Raw genomic sequence first — 25,558 nt, forward strand, 5'->3', positions numbered from 1 at the left:
GGGTCGAGATAATTCCTCTCATAGTTAGTGTCAATGGGCTGGTTCCTAAAAAACATCCCAACATCTACAAGAACTAAAACTACCCCCTAACACCATCACCTGGATGCAAAAGCCAGTTATACTGAACACAGTGAGCATCGTTAGACAAGTTATCTTTCCTCATTAAGATATTGTTCTGCTCTTGGTGGTAACACCCGAGCCGAGCATAACCATAACCACATGAGTGTGAAATTAAAAAAAATATATATATATATATATATAGTGTACAAAAATATTGGAACATGATCTCCTGCAAAATGACTGGAGTTTATTGTCCTAGCATTCAAATGACATAAATCTACATCTATACATTTTATAAAAATTTTGACTAGCCATCCTAAATAAATTCTTACAAAAAGGCATATAGTGTTTAAATACTTTTTACAGCTTGTTGGGCAGCATCATCCAAATCTTGAGCTGCTTGTATATTCAAACCTGAAGAGTTGATTATCTTTCTAGCTTCTTGTGCATTTGTTCCTTCTAACCTTACAATAAGTGGTATGTTCAGTTTCATTGATTTCATGGCATTCACTATGCCATTCGCAATTGTTGCACAATTTACAATACCGCCAAAAACATTAACAAGAACAGACTTCACTTTCTCATCTGCAGTTAGAATTTTAAAAGCAGCAGCCACTTGTTCTTCTTTAACACTTCCTCCAACGTCCAAGAAATTAGCTGGATCTCCCCCATGCAATTTTATGATGTCCATTGTAGCCATGGCTAAACCAGCTCCGTTAACTAAACATCTGTAACAATGCAATCATGAAGATCTTAATTTAAACTCCAATTTCATATTAATGTTTTGCTCTTGTAACAAATTGGCGGATGCGTTAAAATCTATCTATCAAATTCTGGTAAAGAAAATAATACATAATTTTTTTTTCGCCTTGGCAGCAAAGTGTTCATATACATCATATTTGTACATGAAGTGAGGAATAAATTCATTACCCATAATAGGAAAAGCTTTTCAACTTTTGTCCGCGGACACGTTAACATTTATTTCGAGATAGTCGCTTTGATGACGTCATTTATGTTTCGGCTATGACTATGAATTTTTTTTTCAAGTTACAACCGATAATTTTTTAGTCCTAACAACACATCAGAAGTTTTGTCATGTTACATAAGGAAATTCTCGAGAAAATAATGTTATACTGATTATAATATCGAGGAATTGAATACTATGATTAAATACGAATGTAACAATATCACTCAACAAACTGTTACTAAGGTCCAACAAGCATTTATTGACAGTCTTGTATACTGGCAGGCACATAAGGACTTCAGTTTGAACATTTGATCAATCAGTTTGTTCAATCAACTATGTAAAATAAATTACTTTTAAATCATTCTAACATTGATCAAATCTTCAAACTTCCTGAACCTGGCAGTATCCGAGACCGAGAAGGTAAAGAAATAACTAAAATAATTACAGTTTGTTGAGAAATATTGTTAAATTAATTTGTAATCCTAGTGTTTAATTCCCTGATATTAAAATCATTATAACATTAATTCTCTCGAAAATTCCCTAATGTAACATGACAAATTTTGATGTGGTGTGGAAAAAAAAAATTTGCTCTTCAAATGGCACTATAAAAAATTGCGATTGCAATTTGAAAAGAATTCCAAGACTATAAGCCGAAACATTAATGACGTCATCAAAGCGACTATCTCGAAATAAATGTTTACGTGTCGGCGGATTTTTTCAAAAAACTCTTTCTTTTCTAGATAATGAATTTATTCCTTACTTAATGTTCACACTGTATGTCGAGAATTATACGCGAACGGGTTCGTTCAAGCAGAATATCGAAAAAAAAATAATATTTGGGAGACAACAGACTTCAACAGTTTATGAAAAAATAATAATTTCGAGTCTCTTGCAAAATTTCGTAGTGATAGTTTCATCAAAATCATGAAAAATTTAAGGAGAATATGGAAAAAATGAGAACACTGATGTGAATCAGGAGTTTTTGAACACTCATTCATTCTTTCACCAATTGCACCCTTGGGGACAACATACATACCTAAATACAGTTAAGTGATCTACAAGAGTGCCATTACTAATGAATGAACGAGCACTTAAAAGCACATGGCTTCACGTCAGTGCTTTCCTCAATTTTTATTATGTACATTCGAAATTACTTGATCTTTATTTTTTCTACAATCTTTCATTGATGTGAGTTTCTTTATGAAGACGCAAAAATTTTTTTTCAAATACCGAATCAATAGTTCCAAACTACAGAACTGTTATATTATTCGAATCGACTTTTTTTCAGTGGAATAGTCTTACACTATTTCTTAATTTTCAGGCTTACCGTAAAACAAGCCCTGAAATAGGAAAGATTAATTAGTATAACAATTCATTTAGATAAGAAATTTCCTGCAAATAGCTTTTATGTTAGCAAGGAAACATTTTAAATTTTTGCATTGCTCATTTTACAAAATTGTGAAAATTGTAGAGAAGTTTTTGAACTTGAATTGCCGTTACTGCCGTGAAAGATATCCAACATGATGAAACAGATGAAAAAATATAATGAAATATAATTTGGATGGCCTTTTGGGCGATTCTACCAAGTATCTATATCAACATGGTGGAAATGGTGAAATAGAGGAAACGATAGCACTGAAGAAGAAAGCTTGTATGAAGTGGATCACTACAAGGCTACAGCAAGATCGAGATGCTTACAATGCGATGAAATGACTATCACGAAACAAGATCAACAAAGCAAAGAACGAAATATGGGATAAAAAAATGCGGAGAAATAGATACATACATAGGAGGAAAGAAATCTTCGGAAGTGTGGAAGTTCATAAAAAATGTTAAATCAACGGGAAAAGAAAAATCCATTATTAGCTTAATCCAACAACAACAATGGATACAGCACTACACAGAATTACTTCAAGATCGACGTCCACAATACGAAGAATTTGAAAACCCAGTCAGCAAGGTGGTGAAGAGTATAAAAGGTCTGAAACAAGTAAGATCCTACGGAACAGACGGAATATACGCAGAGCTCATCAAGAACAGTAATGAAAAACTTTTCCATCTGCTCACTACAATATTCAGCCGATACATCAACGGACAAGATGTTCCAGATACTTCGAGAGAGGCTTATGTGTCTTCAATCCATAAAAAAGGAAGAAAAGACGTCTCTTCGAAACTACAGAGGTATCTCAGTTACAAGTACGCTCAACAGACTTTACAGGAGAATTTTAAGAACCCCTTATTGAAAAAGAATTTGGCGAAGAGGAGGAACCATGCGGAGCTGGAAGATCTTGTACCGACAATGTGTTCTGTATGAAACAGATAATTGAAAAAAGAAGTTCAGTTAAACTAGCAACACATATTTTGTTCTAACCAAGGCTTACGATTCAATACCTTAGGGTAAGCTAGTGAACTTGATATTGAGGATACAGAAAGTATTTTTTCAAAAAACTCTTTCTTTTCTAGATAATGAATTTATTCCTTACTTAATGTTCACACTGTATGTCGAGAATTATACGCGAACGGGTTCGTTCAAGCAGAATATCGAAAAAAAAATAATATTTGGGAGACAACAGACTTCAACAGTTTATGAAAATTTTTATTATGTACGTTCGAAATTACTTGATCTTTATTTTTTCTACAATCTTTCATTGATGTGAGTTTCTTTCACATATTTTGTTCTAACCAAGGCTTACGATTCAATACCTTAGGGTAAGCTAGTGAACTTGATATTGAGGATACAGAAAGTATACAACCTTGTAAAGAATACAAGTACTTGGGAGTGAAGCTCGACACAAGCGGTAAGATGACAATGAGATAAGATCACGAGTAACAGAGGCAGGAAAAGTGATTGGCTGTTTAAATGGAATATTATGGAGCAAAAACATGAGAAAGTGGTAGGCTGGAGTCAGAATTGTCAAATAACTTTGTTGACTGTTGTTATGTGAAACCTTCACTTGAGTTTTTCAAATTATGCAGAACAATTTCTACAGACATTGCCAGTTGAAAGCTATGTAGAGTGGTGGTATCAGCATGATTATGTAATTAATTATATATTACTTATCAAATAGGATTAAGGTTTTTACAGAAATTAAGTGACGGTTTCACATAACAACTAAGCCAAGTAACAAGTTATTTGACAATTCTGGCACCAGCCTACTACTTAAACAAAAAAATATAAAGGATGTTGAAATTTGACGACACCATTAGAATTTCTATGTTGGATAATGGCTGCAAACCAAATTTCGTCCACAGAAACAAATGAGCTATACAGAAAAAAAGAAATTTTCGATTTTTAGTTTTTTCGAGATATCTCGGGAAACATTGGAGATATTTCAAATCTGTTCACACCTACACACTCATCTCTGAATATCGCAACTGTTATGTAATTGAAGACACCCGGTTTTTGATATCCCTGTAGTGCCCCTCTAAATAGTTCTAACCCATGTTATTTACCTGCTTTTTAATAGTCAATAGTATTTTCTTTATTTGGAAGTGTCAGGTTTTTAATGAAGTTGTTTAGTTCATATAAAAAAATATATAATTATACGTTTCGGAGACACTCTCCTTCTTCACTGAAGAAGGAGAGATAGAAAATACTAGACGTTTGAAGTTAGATTCTAGCCTCATTAGTCGAGCTCAGAAGGAGGTTGTACTGCCACAACCCGAGTTGTCCGGAAGTTCTTTACCAGCTCCTGAGGACACCTTGTCTGCAGAGTAGACCGGTGCTCCCAGCGAACCGACCCGTCTATCGGTGGATAAAAAAAAAAAATATATATATATATATATAATCCCCATTACTCATTGATCTATTTAGTTTTGCAGGCTTTGAATTTCAAAAGTATTCTATCTGATAAACTGCTCAATACGAAATTCGAACATTCAAAGAGTGTAATGATACAAATAGATTGGCTTTTCAAGTGTTGTTAAATATCGCCGCTAATGGTTTTGAAATTATGATATATGCTCATGAGACTGTTGGTTTACTTGAAATTAATAGCAGATCTTATTCATTTCGCAGAGAGATACTGGCGTATTCGTAACTAACTGAATTAATGTTTGTATACAATTCAAAATTATAATTTTTTCTTTTCAATTATGACTTGATTTGGCTCTATTAAATATGTTTTAATATATTTATTATTTTTAGTGATTACTGTTTACATGATTTTTCTTCCAAATGGATTAACAATTCAACGAGAAAAAGAATTTTTGGACCTACCCAATATTTCCAGTCATTCCGATGTAATTGAGATTATATTTGGCTGCTTCCACTTCTCTAGGATCACTTTCTGTAACGTCTTCTAATGCAAATACCTGCTTCTGCCTGAATTTAGCATTATCGTCAAAATTCAATTTTGCATCTACTGAAATAACTTCATTTTTATCAGTTTCCACTAGAGGATTGATTTCTAGTTGGGTACAATCCAATTGTAGAAACATTTTGTATAATTTTCGGATTTCCTCAGCAGCCTTATTTTTCAATACACCCTTAAACTCGAGAAATTCAGCTATTTCTTCTGATTTCTCTTTGGTGATTCCTGAAAATAAATTAAGAGATATTGCTGAATATGATACAAATATTGAAATAAATCAGGAATGAAAAAAGCTATATTGCTACTGTCTTAGGTCTCTAAGCTTTTTGCTTGTAGAAACAATGCTGCAAAAATCCTCAAAAGGTTATCTTTTTATGTCACCTCATGAATATTGAAGACTTACTGAACAAAGATTGGAATTAAGAAAAATTTTATTCAAAAACTTTAAATACAAAATAAAATCACAATTGTAAAATTTGAAGTTTTGGACTGCTAGAACTAGAAGTTTGAACATTTTTTTCGTTAGTGGAAATACTTTCAATAAAATTTGCAGCTTTCCTTCATCATAATTTGACATCTATTCAATTAAATTATTTTACCTTCGAATATGTCAATAGGGATGTTTTTTATGAGATGTGGTGTCTTTTCAGCAACTCCTTCTATGTCAACTCCACCTGCTGGTGAAGCTACAATAACTGGCCCATTAGAACCACGATCCATTGCAATACACAGATATGTTTCTCTTAAAATATTCACACTTTCAGCAATCATGACTTTTTTCACTGGAATACCATCTTTGGGAGTTTGTTTAGTTATTAAATTATGGCCAAGCATCTGATTTATAATATTATTTATGTCATTTTTACTAGAAAGTATATTAATTAACGTTTGTAATGTTTAAAAAAACAACTTGTTAAAGAAGAGCTCAGAATAAAATACTTACTTCTTGGTAATGTGAACTCCTCCCTTGAAGCCATTATCAAAATGACCTTTACCTCTTCCTCCTGCTAGAATTTGTGCTTTAATAACATATTCTTCAACATCTGAAATTTAAATTGAATAATGAAATTTTTTATTAAATATACTTTTGTAAATATCTTTATAGGCCACAACCAATGATTGCAATACCCATTAACTATAAGTTTTCTCTCATAGAAACCTAGATAGATTAGGATAACTATATTATGTTCATATATTCTAAGTTTTTATTTGTAAATGTGAATTTTATGACATCAAAACGTTATTCTTAATAGAACCGACTTCTTGTCACACAACCAATTAAACACTTGGTAAGAAAGAATGGAAGCAAGATCACTTAAATATTATTGAATAATCTTAAACTCACCAAATTTACTGAGTTGCGACTTATCATCTTTATCTAATAGGCAAAAATTTTGGATAGCTACTCCATTTTCCCTGAGAAGGTTTTTACTTTGATATTCCAATAAATTCAAATGCCTTACAAAATTCTAAAAAACAATTTTCTCACATTATTATGATATAGTTATATGATATAGTTAAAACCTGAACAGAATTTAAAAAACTCACTTTTAAATGCTTGATTTGGGATGTTTTTCTGGATATTTGTTGCCACATTTTAATTTTAAGTGGAAAAGTCAACTTTATAGCAGAGTTAAAAAATATAAAGAAAGTAGTATTAACTGCTAATATTCTTTGTTTATTTTATTAACAATTAAGCATCCTTTTATCAAATGTAATTTTGGAAGAAATAATTAACTCAAGTCCGGTCCAAGGATTACAAGTCCATAGATAAGATTAAAATGAAATACGCGTCGTGATTTGTTGGAATAATTTATAAATATATGTAAAACCCAACTGAACCAATAAATGGATCAATTCAGTTTTTCGAACAATGCATTATTACAATATTCTTCCTTCAATAAATTATGGAAAAATATTCAATTAAATTTTCGAAAAAAGAGCAAGATTAGTGTCACAAAATCTAACCTAGATTTTTGACAACATCAATATAAATTCAAAAAAAATATTTCTAATAAGATTTGTATTCAGAAACGATTAATCAAATTGAAGCCGTAAGAAATGGTTATAATCTAGACTAAACTCAAAATTGAATATTTTCATTAAAAATGAGTGCTGTTGATATAAACAAATTAGTGGAGGATATTCAGAGACTTAGGGAAGAATCTGATATAACTAATGACGAATACTCAAAAAAAGAAGACACGTTTACTATGACGGACTTAGATTTCCCATTGGCAACATCAGAGTGTGAAGAACAAGAAATCGGATTTAGAGTGAGTTTCTTGTAAAAACATTGAAAAGAAACATATTCTATCAACAACCTTCCAATATAAAAAACGAATTATATTGGACATAACAAAATATTCATTTTTCAAGATTTTTTTTTCAGAATAATGCATGTTATCTCTGTAATGGATATTATGGATCTTCTTATGGTGAACACTTATGTACAACATGTCACTTATTTTTATATCCTCTGTTTGAAACTCCTGATAGTCCTACCTTCATACCCGAGGTAAGTATTAACTAAGATCTTATTCATGCACATCTTCCATTTTTTGCCATGTCATAATGTAAAATCTCTAATGCAGTTTTTTTCAGGAGAACAGCGATAGTGATTCAGGCAATGATGAACCTGTCGATGCCTCATTCAGACTGAATGGTAATGACAATTCTGAAGAATCCTTTCAACGCAATCAAGCAGCTACCACATCTGATGTGGATCTAATGCCTGTGAGACGTCGAATCGTAATAAGACCATGTATTTGTTTAGTTGTTGAGCGTTCCAATCCACACTCACACAGAAGGTCAAGAGGTCAAATGATTGACTTTTCTCTCCTTCCAGACTTCAAAAGTTTCAACTTTCAGGGCCTATCTCCTGAAAGTGAGTCCTTTTATATCAATAATTTTTTTCAGGACTCTTCGAGATTTGAGATTACTAGATATTTACAGAAATAAATTTTTAAATTTATTTTTAGTTTTTATGTATACTCTTCAATATCTGGATACAATATCTTTATGGAGTGTGGGTCAAGTGTGTCATAGATGGCGCTCTATACTTGATTTATACATTAAAGTAAGCGAATGGAAGAACTTATTACATGATGTATGGCCTTTATTGAAAGTTAGAGGCAAGACTTATCAGGACTGGTATAAGGTAGGATAATAATGGCTCAGTTTGAAACTATACAGGTGGGTTTTTGAAAACTTGCCATTCTTGTTCTCCCTCTATACTACTGAAATATTGTTTCATACATTTTATAACTTCGGAAATATGCTAATGAGAAGTTTTTAAAAACCTGTCATGTATGTGATTCATTTATTTGCAATTTTTTTTTCTCATTGTTTTAATAAATCTTGATTAATTTCTGTGTGCAGTACTTTACAGCTATGATGAATAGTGCATGTTGCTTCAACTGTGTCAATCAGATGACATCTCGAGCTTTGCCGGAAAATTGGGATAACAGTTCTTGGAGAGCACATAGACTTATGACTGAACTGCGAGTTATGAAGAGTGATCCTTTGGATGGTATTCAAGCTGAGCCATTAGACGATTTCGCTTGTCATTGGCAGGCAACTCTAGAGGGACCAGCTGGAAGCCCCTATGAAGGAGGTCTATTCTTTCTTTATATCAAAGTGCCAGCGTCTTATCCTCTAACACCACCTATTGTACGATTTATAACAAAAATATTTCATCCCAATGTATCACGTCATGGGGATATTGGTATTGATTCCATTCACCAAAATTGGTCCTTGGCTTTGACAATGAGCAAACTGTTGATCTCCATTCAGTCTCTCTTAACAGATCCATTTTGCGATGTGAGTATATCTTCGAATTGCATTTAAAATTCTGGTTTATCATACCCAATTATTTTCAAGGAAAGAAAAAGTTAACCCCATAAAATGTCCATAGTTTGTGTTCCAAGAAATGTAAAATACAAATAACCAAATCCCCTGTTTTCCTGCTTGCTGTCCAGAAATTTTCCCAAAAACTCGGAGTTATTTGCATGAAATTTGGTAAAAAAAATCACTATCACTATATTATTGACCCTACTCAAGAATACTGTAAGTGATTTATAATAAAATTATTGCTGAAAAATCACTTAAAACATAATAAAAAACTGGAGGTATGTGTTGGTGCATAAATGTTACCATTTTAAATGGAAAAAAATCAATGGAATTTCTCAAAAGATATAAAGGATTAAATATAAAAAAATGAATAATTTTTAAAGCAAGTCCCAAGACTTGGTGATAAATCTGATAAATTAACGCAACTGAAGTTATTTTGCTCAAAGTTATCATCAAAATTTCTATGGTTATGAAATTTTACTATGAACATGTTTTTGTTTTATATATTTAACCATTTTCAAACATTTTTGGCTAATGGGTGATGTGCTTTAGAGATACATTTATGGAATATTGATCCAATAAACATGTTGTGCAATTCATCTTTATCTTTAACACTAATTTTGATTTATACAATGCAATAATGTAACTACAGTATTCCTACTTTATTTCCTATTACATATCTCATGGCTCTATGTTATAATATTATTTTCAAATTTTTTAGGTTTGTATGGAACCTGATATATGTGATATGTATATAAACAACAGAAAAGCTTTTGATAAACAAGCAAGAAAGTGGACAGCTAAATATGCAATGAACGATTTGATGTCCTATGAAATTAATCAAGAAGATAAAAGCCAATAATATGGTCTCATCAATTTTATTTTGTCAGCATCTTCATTATATTTACATTTTATTAATATATCAATAAAAGATTTTTAAATCATTTTGTATATATATATCTATATATATAAGTATCGTGTTCATTTTATTGCTCATTTTGTTTACTTCAAATCAATATTTGAAATTGAAAGTATAAAACAGCAACTCCTGAACAGTCGAGTTAAATATTTGTATTTTATTATTTAATTTGTATCGTAGTACAAGACGTTTTTTGTATAGATTGAAATTTTTTGTATGAATAATCTTCAATCCACATTGTCTAGAATGATTCGCCTTGTTATTTGAGGCACAATTATTTAAGACAAATTTTTCTACACAAAATAATGCGGATTTTGAATTTTTCAATCTGAATACATTTTTGCAATCAGCTCTGTCTTAAAAGACGCCAAGGTATTCCACGTTTTGTCGAAAAATTGTGCTAGAGTAAGAGAGCTTTCAATGGGAGAAAAATAATTCCTCAGAATCGATTCGAATACTGAATCTAGGACCTCGCAAACTCTGTGGAATTTTTGGAAAAACCATAGAGAAGTTTTGAGCATACCAAGTTTTGTCTTGAATATTTTATCATAATTATCATGCCAAATACAAATCTGCAGTTGCCTTTTGGAATCTCAATTACGAGATATTCCGAGTTTTTTATTGAAAATTTGTTTTCGGTTTTATCATAAAAAATATTGTTATTATTATCATAGAACTATAATAACAATTATTACTTGGTTATCATCCATTGTCATTTAATAAATAAGAAAATATTGGACACAATTTTATTCTATTGTTTAATTTGTAACAACGCCAACGTTTCGAAACAGTTCGTTTCTTTTTCAAGGCTAGTTACGACAAACAATATTGTACGCTTATTAAAATCATTAAGACAATTTTCAAGGAATCAACATTCTTTCACACCGCAGATAATCAACATCCATCAAATTATTTCCAATATAACAATCTATGATCATAGACCTATAATAATACATGATTGCTATAAATCATGTCTATGACTATAGGCATCTGAGATTAAGAATGCAGCGCCAAGGTGAGCAAACGTAGAACTATAAATGTTGACATTGGAGTGTTTTGTTGTATTAGTTGTGTGTGTATTTGCGTTATTAAAATTCGATTTTACAATAAATATAAAAACTTTTCAGACTTCTATAGTGAACAAGTGTGTTACTGTGTATATTTTATTTTCATTTTAGGTAAAGGCGGTAGATATCATCATTTGTTTCAGTTCAGTCTAGTGATATTGAAAGTTATGGAAGACATCGAAAAATGACGAATAACAATCGTGTGCATATAATATGTGAACGATTCAATCAACATTATTATAATACAGGATTCTAATAGAACCTTTTTTAGGTCCAAATGGCAAGACTGAGTTTAGTAGAATACTTGGGGTATCTTAAAGGTACAAACACTTCTAGAAGTGTTTATGAAGGTGAAGAAGTTTTAAATGCTGGTCACATAATAAAAATGTTACATGTTATTTGCATGACTAATAAACTTTGGTTGAATGGTTGAATTGATCATTTCACATTACCCTTCAATTATACAGTCCGAACAAAATATTACAAATGCTAATGTATTGAATATTTTTAGGAATACTACAGAAAGTCGCATATCTATTTTTAGTTATTTATTAAGATATAACTCAATTTACATAAAATGTTTCTAAAAATTAATTTAAATAACTAGGTTACTTAAAACTACTCATATCGATACCTATTTATCGAATTAAATTATTGCTTGACAAATGAATCATCGAAAAATAATGAGGATTCAATTGAAAATATTTCACTTATGAAATGTATTCATTTTGAAAATATATTCGGCAAATTATACGACTATTTTAAAATAATTAAAATGTGAAAGAGAAGTATCATCAGTGTGCCCTGAAAAAAAATATATAGAATTTCAGAATACATGTCCAAATATTTCTGAGGAATTTTTCCAATATTGTGTAAAGGTACCTTAGATTTGAAGACAATGTATCTTTGGCACAATTCTTGTGAAATGCCAAATAAAACAGATAATGTCACATATGAAAGATCATATTTCAATTTTGTTAAAACTAAAACAATACACTGCTTGATTGTTAAACGATCTGATCTTTGATCACTGTAAATAGATTGTACTGCTTCTACTATTGTATCTTATAGTTTCATATTATTGAGACCAGTAAAACTGTTCAGAGCACTATCTGTTGTTATCAGATCACACAAAGAAGATACTTCAGGAGTATTCACTTGCACTTCGAAATCCTTGAAAGTTTTAGGCGCATTATAATCAGGCTGACCCTGAAGAAGCTGTAATAGACCTTGTGCAGCTTCGATTTCATCTTGGGAAGTAGATTGTAGAGCAGGTTCGATTTCTTCACAAGAGCATTCTTCAGCAATAAGTTTTTCTTTGTTAATATTTCTTTGATTCAATCTTTCATATCTACTACTAGAACATTCAGGTTCTTCCTTTGTGGTAGTGGATCCAACAGGAAGATTTCTGGAATGCACATCAGTCTTTTTCAAACATTCTTCCTGTGTAGAACTGGAATCTGTAAACGATTATTATTATTATCCCCATAAATATAATCTAAAATTTCATGTGCTATCAGTGCTTACCTCGATAAAAATAATCATCATCGATAAAATGCAGGGAACATACTTTCATATTTCTTGTCACTGGTTTATCGATTTTGAATTTCAGTTGCCAAGCTTTTTGTCGATCCATCAGCACTTTGCTCCTCAATTTCCCTTCCATCCAAACACGATATTTATTACTAGTTTGAGGGAAAGCATGGAACTTGATATTTTACCTTTTTTTCCCAGGAAGAACACTGAGGAACTGAACAATAGCGATTCGAACGACTCATAACTATTGAAATGATTCAAAAAATATATAAATATTTGTAGAATATCATACAAAAACAAAGCAGAATGCTAGAACCTCAGAGGAAAGACTACCTCTGAGGCAAACCATGTCAACATTTCTAGTTACTCTGATTGTCACCAGGTAGCGTAGCGCTTATCTTGATTCGGCTATTACAGCACAGACATAATATTAACATAAATATATTTCTCTGACTTAAGGATATCTAAAACAATTTATTATATTACTGCGTTCGGCAAATCTCCACCGGTGCGGAGCGTGCAGTGTAAGGTGTATATATTTAGTATTCTGTGATTCCCACCGTAAGCTGCCTAAGCGTTCGGCAAATCACACCTTTCGCACCGTCTGCACTTTTCTGCGTTCGGTAAATGTCAACCGAATGCACCGGGGCTCAACCTTTCGCACCGCCTAGGTAGACGGTAGGGATGTGTCGTTCACGAACGAACGAATCAAAAGACCCGGGTCTTCAGAACGAATGGTTCGATCGGGTCGTCTCTCTGACAATGATTCGTTCGCTCGAACCGATCCGAATGAGCCAAACTTTCACATTCAGTTCATTCAATCTGAGGATCTTTTAGGACCCAAAGATCCATAGAAAGAGTGGTTCGTTATCCGAGCCTAGATAGATGGGTTTCGGTTTGGACTGACCTTAAAGGAACATATGGTTGTAATAAAATACATCCATTTCGCAAATGAATCATCGGCTCGGCACTTGGCACCCGGTTTTGAAGAAAGATGATGGATAGTAAAAGAAACTGGGCTCTGTATTTTGCACTCTCTTAGATGCACCAATTACTATTTCTTGAAAATGTTATGGTCTCAAATATTGTTCATTATTTTTTGAGAATTTTTTTAACTATATTCAAACCTCACTTTGTAAAGATCAAAATGAATATTTTTCGGGAACAAGATATATTAATTAGGGTTAATATCAGTTTAAGGGATTTCAGATCTTCTGTATTTATTTGGTTGGAATAGATACAGGTAATGATCATTAGGTAGTTTTCGTTAAAATTAATAATTCAAGACCTCGTGAATTTAGTGTTCTGTACAAAGTACATTCATGATTTACTTCTACTTCTTCATTAGTCATTTAAATATTCCAAAATCATCAATTTGAACGAGAAATATATAATAGATTTTGAAATTTTTTCGAAAGGCCTATAATCATCTCATGAACCAGATATCAATTTATTATATTCTGCCATCTCAGTAACTTATAACTTTATGATAATGGATTATCTCCTTTATGTTATGTTTATGATTATGTCTCAAAAAAATCATTATCACAAATTCACGATCCGATTAAAAACATACCGACTAACAAATACAAAGCTGATATTAACTTAACATTCTTTACCAAGAAAAAAAACAAAGAACAAAAGAACCAGATCTACGGATCTTTGAATCATGCGACAATCGTACATGATTCGATCTGAGCTAGTGAGCTGAAAAGAACCATTGGATCAATTGAACGGGTCTTTTGAACCGGGTCGTCTCAGGAATGGATCTGGTTCTACCCGGTTCGTCGAAATTGAACGAACCACACATCCCTAGTAGACGGAGAAAAGGGTGCGAACCACAGAATACTAAATATATAAGAAGTGCTAACGCCGTGTTAAATCAAGGCAACAATATGGCCGATATTTTGTCCGCCATCATTAAGTGTAATATGGCGGGAAAATTTGAATATGAAGGTATGACAATTCATTGAAATTGTTGGAATATTATTAGTATTTATTTTAGGTTATGTTGTTATAATTTCGAATTAAAACAGAAAAATATCATCGAAAAGTTTTATTTATCAACGGAAATTTACATATTTGCTTAAAATAATAATTATTTATAAAAATCAATACATAATATACATTATATTGGGAGATTTACACTATACCTGACTGAAAAAAAATACCTATTTATACCTACTTTATGAAATTATATCTGATGAACAACTGAATTGATACATTTCTGAAGCAATATTCAAATTTCTACACATACATGAAAGATAAAAATCTTCAGTTGGTTTAATCTATCTTCCTGCGTTACAGTGCTCATTTCGTAATTCACTTTAATTATCACAGGTCCTCTTTGTTACTTCATTTTCACTCATTTGGAGGTTGTAGGTGGATATGAAAAAAAAAAGATTATAAATAGCGATCAATTAGTAGGCAATTCATTTTAATTTGATATGATAATTCTGGATCACGTAGATGGTTATTGTTAGAATCATTAATATTTTCCATACAAGAAACATTTGGGGAAGTTCTACAATCATAGAGCTGATGATTATAAATTTGATACTTCAGTAAATGCCGAGGAACAGAATTTAACTTTAATATAGTTGGTTCTGAAGGATTATTATAATCACAAGTAAGGATCTCAGATATATTAGAGCATTGAAATACAATATGAGGAAAAACCCGGTCTTATTTTGTTCTAAATTTATTTTCTCATGGATTACCTGACCTTACCTTACCTGAAACAGAACTTGTAATAAATAAGTGACAATAAAAACTACTTTATCTGTTCATTGCCACCATACAAGAATTACAAGTACAAATACAATTTATTGTTGGTTATAAAATCATATTGAAAAACTCGAACGCTGATTGGCTTATTATGATATAAAATTTTTACATCGTGATATGTATGCATGATGTATACCGTGTATTTTGAGTGTATGTGACGTCACATCTGTTGCCAATGCTAGCACTAGCGGTATTTAGTATTCTGTGGTGCGAACTGTGGACCATAGATTACAATAATATTAACAGAAAAACGAAGAAAAGAAGTACGCCAAATTCTGTGGGATAGGAATTTTTGATTTCAAGAGGTTATATTGAAGTTTATATTCAGGACAATACAAATGTTTTATATTCAGGACAATACAAATGAAAATTGGAGGCTTCATAATAAGAAATAAATTTATTTTTATAGAGGAGACTAAACCGGGCATTACAAATATTACAGTTGATGCCTTTTTTGATTATATTAATTTTCTCTTGAAATCCGGTAGATCGTATTAAGGATTGGTTTGAAAATAGGTACATGCATTGGTTGTCTTTGAACATCATACACGAATCTGGGAATTTTGGAAATACAATATTCATGAATTATAAGCTCATTATGCAAAATCTCTTTATATATTTCGAGGTTTTTCTTATGTTTGTATATGTTAAAGGCATTTAGGAAACAAATACAATATTCATGAATTATAAGCTTATTATGCAAAATCTCTTTATATATTTGAAGTTTTTTCTTATGTTTGTATAGGTTAAAGGCATTCAGGAAACAAATATTATTATTAAAAATGAAGGTTTATTTTACGAAGTACATAATTGTATCTCAGCGAAGAAATCTTTCATCCATTTTCCCTGATTGATGATACATATTTTCGATGTCTACAAAATTTCCAACTTTCTCATTAAGTGGTTCATCAACAATATTCTCAGGATTATCTCCTTTCAACTTCCAAGATGAACACATTATGTAGAATACATCCTGATATCACGAGGAGACAAATTAGATCTAGTCTGGCCGTCTCCAATAATTTCAATCGACGAAATTGTTTTTTTTTTTTCACAAAACACATTCAAAAATTCTTCGATATCAGTTGCGTTAGCTCCGTCATCGTTCGGCAAATCACGAACGCACCTATTGCTCTTAAGTTTATTCACTGCATGATTGAAATATTATGGAATAAGATACAATAAAATTTATTAATGTTAACTGACATCTTTTATCATCGGCAACTCCAAAATGTTAGCTAACCAGCTGTAAACAATTTGGAATACAATACCTCAACAGTTCATCAATAATTCAATCATGTATCAGCACGGAGACACGTCAAAAATGATCCCACATGATATTAAATTATTTTTATATATTGCGGATAGGTGGTAATTTTTTCTTCCAATTGAATTTCGATTTCTTACAGTATTTTTATTTGTGGAATAATGCCAAATAATATACTTTTCATAGAACAGTTTCAATCATTTCAAGAAATGACGGAGTAAATTTTAATATTCAAGTATATAATAGCCACTATAATTATCGAAAAGTATGTTTTTGAAATCGGAAATCATGAGCATTCAATTATCAACAATGAGCAGTACTCTACTTCATACCATAGTTATTAAATCATTCAGTGAGTATTAGAGTTTATAGACTGAATTAAATAAAAAATAACTTTCATCGTATTATGAATATGGTGGATGCATTAATTAAAGGGAAGTAAGTACAATGTCAAAGCTAAAAGTGAAAGGAATAAATTTTATTAATTTGGGCATTGCTAGAAAATTATTTGAAATTATCCTATAGTAAAAATTGAGGATTAGATGAAATACATGTTTCTTATAATGAATAATTGCCTGTTCATTTCCTTGAATATTTAAAAAAAGGAGATATATCAATCTATTTTTGAAAAGTTCTAATAATAGACAATTTTGTAATTGTTTGAAATCATGTGGTATTCTGTGGTAAATATCAAGTTTTGAAGTATTTGTTTTATCTTACCAATTATCGAACATGGAAATTTTTTAGTATTTTCTAGAAATTATTTGAATTTGGCGCGTTCATAGATTCTGTCATCCTTTTTGGAATTCATCGAAATTTGACAGTTTCAAGCAAAACATTCTTGCACTGAACAGTAAAATTTTTTGATGTAATCAATTTATTTTTTTTTATCTAACTCTACGAAATTAATAGTTCATATTGTTATGTTTTTCTATGTCCAGGCAACGTAAACAAGAGGACAACTGTCCTTTTAAAAGGTCTGTAAATTCATCAGATTCATCAAATTACAAACGAAGGAGATTGTTCGAAACTGACGAAAATATGAGTGATAATAATGTAGACCCTAACAGAAGGCCGAACTTTTCAAATGTTGGATATGTTCAGGTCGGCAATGGCTTCAGTAGAAATTTGAATATGGTTCAATTGAAGCCTGCAGCAGCAAAAAAAATTGTTATAAAAAATTTGAAAAGTGAGTAAGATTTATCAAACTTTATGAAGATTACATCAGTAATTGATGAAATAACTAAATGCTTCAGGCCGAACATATAGAGAGAAATGACATAACATATTGAAAAAATAAGGATTCTTTTTACGATGCTTCCCAATGGTCTATTGTACACTTGAGCATTATGAAAAACCAGTAGTATGACAAATATGAGAAGAAACGAAATTCTCTTTAATTGATTGTATCTGAATGCTTCTGTATAAGTTTGGCTTGAGCATCTAGAATCATAAATAAACCAAAATTTATAATTCATAGTACTACTTGTACCTTTTTTCCTTTTTGTATATATCAGTGTAATAGTGTTGAAGTAATTAATCTATCATCATTCAGGTTATAGTTATTATGAAATTCAAATAAACACTGGAATTTTTTGCCTTAAGTCTTTCGAAGAGGTTTTTGCAACTAACGTACTAAATTAGACTCGTCTAAACTAAAATTTCTGATTGAGAGAATGACAAATACATATTTCGATATAGCTTTATCAAACCTGATTAAATAAATTCAGGAGTACATTATGCTTAATGCTTGAAGAATGAATTGCAGTTATTGCCATTTAATTACTAATTGTTTAAGAATTTCATATAAAATATCATTAGTGAATTGGAACACTATCTTCAATATTTCTTTGGGTAATTCATGTTATTGCTCTCTTCTGAAATTTTTTTCGAGATGGGTTAAATTTGAATTGAATGAGGGAAGCCTGAGTTGAACATGTAACTTCTCTGATATTTATAGATAAATTTAATACTTAATCATTTCTTTCAAAATGACATAGTAGAAGAATAGTTTTCCTCACCTACCTCCTAAATTCCTTTAAAAAGTTTATTTGTTTTAAGGTTTCCATGAAATTAAATTTTGTTTTTATTAGGTGAGCCAAAACTACCTGATGATTATAGAGATCAAACATGGGAGAAACTGAGTAGTGCAGTTCTAGCTATTCAACAGTCCAAGCCAAATCAATATTCGCTAGAGGAATTGTATCAGGCTGTTGAGAATATGTGCAATCATAAAATGGCCCACACTCTTTACACGAAATTATACACCTTGACAGAATCCCATGTTTGTCAAAATATACAACAATTTTTATCTGAAAATATGGATCGTTTTTTATTCCTCAGGAAAATGAATGAGACATGGCTAAGTCATTGTAATCAGATGATTATGATTCGAAGCATATTCTTATATTTAGATAGAACTTACGTGCTGCAAAATCCAAATATAAGTTCAATTTGGGATATGGGATTGGAGCTGTTCAGAAAGTATATTGTATTGAATATATTAGTTCAAACTCGTATAGTCGAAGGTCTCTTGATGTTGATAGAGAAAGAACGTCATGGTGATAAAGTTGATAGAACTTTACTGAAATCTCTTCTCAGAATGTTAACAGACCTACAAATATATGATACTGCTTTTGAACTGAAATTCCTTCAGTCTACAGAACGTTTGTATGCATCAGAAGGCCAACGCTTAATGCAGGAGTTTGAGGTACCTGCTTACTTAAGTCATGTTCATAAAAGAATAGAGGAAGAAAATGAAAGAGTCATTCATTACTTGGATTCAAGTACAAAATACCAGTTGATCCATACTGTTGAAAAACAACTTTTGACAGAACATATAAGTAACATTTTACAAAAAGGTCTAGATAGCCTGTTGGAAGAAAATCGCATAAATGATCTATCACTTTTATATCAGCTTTTTAGTCGAGTAAAGAATGGTCTGATTGAGTTATGTAGTGCCTTCAATGCCTATATCAAAAAGCGAGGACGTACCATAGTTATTGATCCAGAAAAAGACAAAACAATGGTACAAGAGCTCCTTGACTTTAAAGACATGATGGACAGTGTTGTACAGATTTGTTTCAACAGAAATGAAAAGTTTTCAAATTCATTGAAAGAAGCTTTCGAATATTTTATCAATCAGAGAACAAACAAACCTGCAGAACTTATTGGTAAGTTGATGGATTATTATGTGTGTCTATTAAAGTGTTTGACCTATATCTATAGATTTATTTTTGTCCAAATGTTGGTAATTACGGAATTTACAGTTGGAGTTGGTTTTAAAAATTTTTTAAATTTCAATGAAATGCTCCATTCAATACAAAATAGATGGATTTGAATGCAGAACATTCTTAATGAAATAAGGATGTCGAAGCTAAAATTCAACACATACTAAAAACCATAGGCAGGTTTCTTGTAGTTTCTCCATAGCATGTTCTCTATATATCTAAACCTGTTGTGACTATGTTGGTCATATTATAGGAATAGGTCTTTTATAAATTCCATATTTTTCCTATGCTTTATTGGTGCGATTTTGTTGATTCAATAGAGGATCTTAAGAGGGTGATTAAAGAATTGATTAGCTGGCAGTCTCAATTTTGTCAGTTGCCTTAGTACTGTAGTTTCTGCTAGTTGTAGTCTTTTTAGTGCTGGATTCCTACTATTGAGGAGTGGGATGTGCCCATAAGATAATGAATGAGATGGTGCATATATAATCGTTGAGCTAAGAAAACCTGGCAAGCAACAAATACCTGATTTTACAGGAAGCACAATAAAACTTTATTATGACTTTAATTCTATTCAACAATATATGATTTTCCTAGGAAACTGTATAAAATAGAAACTTCCATCCTGTGGGTTAGACTTGAGACCATTTCACAGCATATTCAAACAAAAATTTTGGATGGAACTAACCCCTAAACAAAACTTGTGTTGCTAATGAGGTTTCTGAGCTTCATGATGATATATATAAGAAATCTTTTCTTATTCAGTTGGATAATAGAAGATTTGATTTCATCAATCTGAAAAAATTATTTTTTTTAATTCTAACGAACATAATATTTACAAACTCTTCTTATATAAATTCTAAATTACCAACCTGAAAAAATCAAAAACAATGCTACCAAACCAACAAAAACTGAATTGAAATTGAAGAAACTATTTTATGACATTAATCTCAAAACAAATTTATAATACAAACTGTCAATCGAAAGCTCTATAATTTCATATAACTACGAACATAGAAATAGAAAAACACATTCAGTTCCATAAAAGAAATATAGTATATTTATTTTACATATATTAGCTATGAAATTGATGTATTTCTCCATCAGCGTTTAGAATAAATATGAAAAAAAAACACACTTATATCTTAGACTAAAAAAAGTTTCCAATTATTGGATGAGAATTCTTTTATGTTTGTACTTCATTTTGTAAATTGTAGCTTGTTGCTGTGTTTCATGGCAGTAAGATTTTGGTTTTGTATGTATGTCATTTCCTTTTTATATATGAGTGTCATTTCAGTACAGCCTGATGATGGTATAAGTTTTCTGCTAAAATCAATAGCTTATTAAAGATAAAGCATCAAGCCAGTGTGTTTTCTTTTCATATCATATGATATCTAATAGCATCGATCGAAAGTAGAAAAATCAAACCCTCAAAACATAAATTCCTTATTTTTATATGTTTTTTTTTGTTTCCTGAAGGAAATTCTGAAATGATTAATTTTGTTGGTCTCTGTTGGTGTTGATTGCTGCTAGTATTCACTTAGATAGAATGCTGACTGGTTTGTGAGGGCTGCACATTGGACATATTGGTGTTCCAGTTTGTGTTCAGAAGACTTTGATCATCTTTGAAATATCTTTATGAAAATAAACACGATCAATCTAATACTAAGTTGTGAGGCAATAGTATGAAAGTTCATGTGATATTTCTTGAAAATCGATATGAATTTGAATGAGCGAGCAAAAGCTCCAAACTTCATGTCGGTGCTTTCCTCATTTTTCTTTTCATTGGATACATTGAGTTAAATCTGACCTTAATTTTAAGTTATGCACAAAAATTTCTGCAAGTGATCAAGAAGATGTGTATTTAGATTATAACCATGGTTTTACTTTGTAGCTAAATTTGTTGATTCGAAGCTTCGAGCAGGTAATAAAGAAGCAACTGAAGAAGAACTTGAACGTTTATTAGATAAAATAATGGTTTTGTTCCGATTTATCCATGGAAAAGATGTATTTGAAGCCTTCTATAAAAAAGATCTCGCCAAGCGGTTACTAGTTGGAAAATCAGCCAGTGTAGATTCTGAAAAAAGCATGCTCAGTAAATTGAAACAGGAATGTGGTGGGGGTTTCACTTCCAAATTAGAAGGGATGTTCAAGGATATGGAACTTAGTAAAGATATAAACATTGCTTTTAAACAACACTTGAATAATGCCCAAGATCTTATATCATTGGATTTGACTGTCAATATTCTAACAATGGGATATTGGCCAACGTATACTGCAACAGATGTTAATCTTCCTGAAGAAATGGTGAAGTTCCAAGATATTTTCAAAGATTTCTACTTGAGTAAGCACAGCGGAAGAAAATTACAATGGCAGCCAACACTGGGACATTGTGTTCTTAAAGCTCAATTCAGAGCAGGACCTAAAGAGCTAGTTGTTTCCTTATTTCAAACATTAGTTATTCTCCTTTTCAACAAGTACGATGAGTTATCCTTTGACTATATTAAAGCGGCTACTAACATAGAAGATGGCGAATTAAGGCGTACTCTGCAGTCTTTAGCTTGTGGTAAAGCAAGAGTACTCATTAAAGTTCCAAAAGGAAGAGAAGTAGAAGATAATGATAAATTTAAATTTAATAACGAATTTGTTAATAAATTATTCAGGATAAAAATCAACCAAATCCAGATGAAAGAAACGGTAAGTCTATTTTCGAAAATAAGCTTTGCTTTGCATTGTTTTGAAATGTCATATTCTCATTGTAGAGCGAGGAACAAAAGGCTACCGAAGAGAGAGTATTCCAAGATCGGCAGTATCAAATTGATGCAGCTATAGTTCGAATTATGAAAATGAGAAAAACGCTTAGTCACAATTTACTCATCAGTGAATTGTATAATCAGTTGAAATTCCCAGTTAAGGTAATGAAATCCACATTATTCAATTTATTAATTTCTCATTATAATATGGGAGTTTGAAAGTGTTTTGTGATTCTTTTAATGATTATTGAACAACGAATATGTCTTGAAGAACTAGGGAAACGGTTCAGTTACATGCCTACATTCTTAAATGCATTGCAATTTGTTATAAAGTACAAGATAACAGTTTGCCTGTTAACCATTCGACAAGCTTCACAATGGCGTTTCCTATCTGAACCAAAACCAAATTTCTCCCCTTCATTCGTTTCTAAGCTAAAACAGTACATTATCTAAGGATTATTCGGCCAAAAGGAGTAGTTTTGGGGAAAAAATGTACGGTTTTCGGGCCAGAAACTTGATAAATGTAATCAGGTAACCACCTTGTTCCACTAACATGGTTCCATTGGTTCGTTTTTTCTCTACATGACTCATATTAACCATTCAAGGCATCTCTTTTCAGTTGACAATTCCCAAGATTGCGTTTGAAAAATTGGATTATTTCAGGTCTAAGTGTATTACTTTGAAAAGCAATACATTCGATCTATATTAGTATAAGAACTTATTTCCAATTCATGGATGTATTATTGAACTTCAATTAATTTCAGCCTGCAGATCTGAAGAAAAGGATAGAGTCCCTTATTGATAGGGACTACATGGAAAGAGATAAGGACAACCCAAATCAATACAACTATGTCGCCTAGGTCAAGGATTAAAGCTACTTCTGCCTTTTCACATATTTTTGAATATGATTGACAGTTCTAGTCCATATAGACCTTGCAGAAGTGTACAAAGGTTATTTTTTGTTTGATCAAAACTGCTTCTAATATTTCTTTTGAATATATGTGGAAAATATGCCAAAATCTTGGATGCCTGAAGTGGCAATGAAAAATTTGAATAATCGTAATGTTTTCATTTTTTCCTAAAAGTTGATTTGTCTTGTTTACGCAATATCTGTATTTTGATTTTTGTTACAACCAAGGGGTCTTTTTAAAAATTCAAAATTCCCTTCAATAGTCTGCAACCAATAGAAACAATTTTTTAATTCAAGTTCAATCGAATGCAATTTTCATCAATGAGAAAATCCTATTACATGTTGCATACTTAAATTATTTGAAGTTGTAGTTTAAAAGGAAATCAATAGTTTTCTTAATAGACTTCCAGATGATAACAACTAAGCTGATACTTTTTGAACTCGATTCCAAGCTTTACAAAAATAAATAATTCTCATTCAGTTCCGTTGTTTAATGTTTTGAAGAAGATACACTAAATTACCGCTTGAATAAGTTGTATCCTAGAAATTGTAATCCAAACACTGTTAATTATTGTTGATTGATAATTAAAAAGTTAATTTACAATATCATCACAATGATTTTTGATTTCAACCTTGTTTGGTCTAAAATGGCCTAATTTTCAAATGTTTTTTCAATATTTAGATATATTTTGATACAATAAAAAGTATCAACTTGGGAGCTAAACAGTATTTACATATGTATATATCAGAGATGATAAAATATTCTTGAAGAATAGTGTAAATATTGGAAATTCAGTTGCTGAGATGTGTATTTTAATTCACTCTCAACAAATTCTGATATCAAAAATCCTTTTAAACTAGCTTTAATTTTATTCTTAATGTATTCCTCTGAAATAAAATATTTTGAGATATTCTTTTTTTCTATTAATATATTCTAGAAAACTTTGGTTTTGTGTCCCAAAATCTTTGTAACAGCCTCAACTTCTGATTTCAGTTGTAGAGTATGTATCGAGTATATGCAAACCTGAATTTTCGAGGTTAATAATAATAATATTTATTTCGAAAATCTTACATATACACTTTTACAATATATATATATATATATATATATATTGTAAAATATATATATATATATATATATTATCTATTATATATATATATATATATGTATATATATCCGGCAAATCATATATCCCTACTAGCAATTCCTACTAGCACAGCTTACCCTTGGCCTACTGGCCCGGGTAAACTGGGAAATAACCCTACGAAAGTGTGAAGTAAAAAAAAAAATATATATATATATATATACCCTATAAAGGTGGAAAAAAAAAATATATATATATATAATCAGAACGGAATATATGTCAAAGAAAAAAACAAATATAAATTCTATGTTGGAGAATTGAGATACTCATAGATTGTATATGGTTCAAGGTCTAGTAGAAACTTGTGTAATTCTTTTTTGAATCTATTTTGTTGATCAATTTGTCTTATCCTCGGTGGCAATTTGTTATAGTACTCATGCAAAAATACTTTGCTCCTCTCTCTGTTATAGTCAATCTATGAACTGGATATACATATAAACAATTTCTATTATTATGAGAATGTGATGGCAAATTTGAACTGAAGAAATCTCTATTCTTGAAAAGAAACATACACTCTTCAATGTGTAAGCGCTATTACTGTTAAAAATTTGCTACTCTTGAAATAACCTCTGCATGAAGCTCTAAAATCAAGTTTATTTATTGTCCTGACTGCTCTTTTCTGTGTTTTAAATATATTGTCCACTGCTCTGACACTACCATAAAAAATTAAACCATATCTAACGAGGGATTCAAAATTTGCCGAGATATTGTGACATTACTCTCAAAGTATAACAAACAGAGTTCAACCTCTTATT

At 31.1% G+C, this 25,558-nt stretch overlaps 3 protein-coding genes across 4 annotated transcripts; 2 read left to right on the forward strand and 1 right to left on the reverse strand.

Moving 5' to 3' along the window:
- Positions 1–241: 241 nt before the first annotated feature.
- On the reverse strand, positions 242–7,194 carry LOC123686350 (succinate--CoA ligase [GDP-forming] subunit beta, mitochondrial). The gene is made up of 6 exons (XM_045626414.1): positions 6,889–7,194; positions 6,686–6,809; positions 6,284–6,383; positions 5,940–6,205; positions 5,247–5,565; positions 242–788 (listed from the first exon to the last, which is right to left on the reverse strand). Exons 1-6 carry the CDS (start codon positions 6,934–6,936, stop codon positions 410–412), a joined length of 1,236 nt encoding a protein of 411 aa, XP_045482370.1. The 5' UTR covers positions 6,937–7,194; the 3' UTR covers positions 242–409.
- Positions 7,195–7,312: 118 nt separating this feature from the next.
- Positions 7,313–10,136, forward strand: LOC123686348. 2 transcript variants are annotated; one of them, XR_006748456.1, is made up of 7 exons: positions 7,313–7,616; positions 7,733–7,858; positions 7,945–8,227; positions 8,322–8,500; positions 8,722–9,162; positions 9,223–9,360; positions 9,914–10,136. XR_006748456.1 is itself a non-coding variant. In XM_045626410.1 (6 exons), exons 1-6 carry the CDS (start codon positions 7,449–7,451, stop codon positions 10,052–10,054), a joined length of 1,338 nt encoding a protein of 445 aa, XP_045482366.1. In that variant the 5' UTR covers positions 7,313–7,448; the 3' UTR covers positions 10,055–10,136. The 2 variants fall into 2 exon arrangements, 1 of the variants encoding a protein (XP_045482366.1); XM_045626410.1 differs by lacking the exon at positions 9,223–9,360.
- A 7,441-nt stretch (positions 10,137–17,577) lies between these two features.
- On the forward strand, positions 17,578–24,569 carry LOC123686345 (cullin-4A). Its single transcript, XM_045626404.1, has 5 exons — positions 17,578–17,957; positions 18,862–19,941; positions 21,890–22,692; positions 22,758–22,910; positions 23,513–24,569. Exons 1-5 carry the CDS (start codon positions 17,702–17,704, stop codon positions 23,606–23,608), a joined length of 2,388 nt encoding a protein of 795 aa, XP_045482360.1. The 5' UTR covers positions 17,578–17,701; the 3' UTR covers positions 23,609–24,569.
- The last annotated feature ends 989 nt before the right edge of the window (positions 24,570–25,558 follow it).

The sequence above is a fragment of the Harmonia axyridis genome, chromosome X (assembly GCF_914767665.1).
Source record: "Harmonia axyridis chromosome X, icHarAxyr1.1, whole genome shotgun sequence".
In the NCBI taxonomy this organism is placed as follows: Eukaryota; Metazoa; Arthropoda; class Insecta; order Coleoptera; family Coccinellidae; genus Harmonia; species Harmonia axyridis.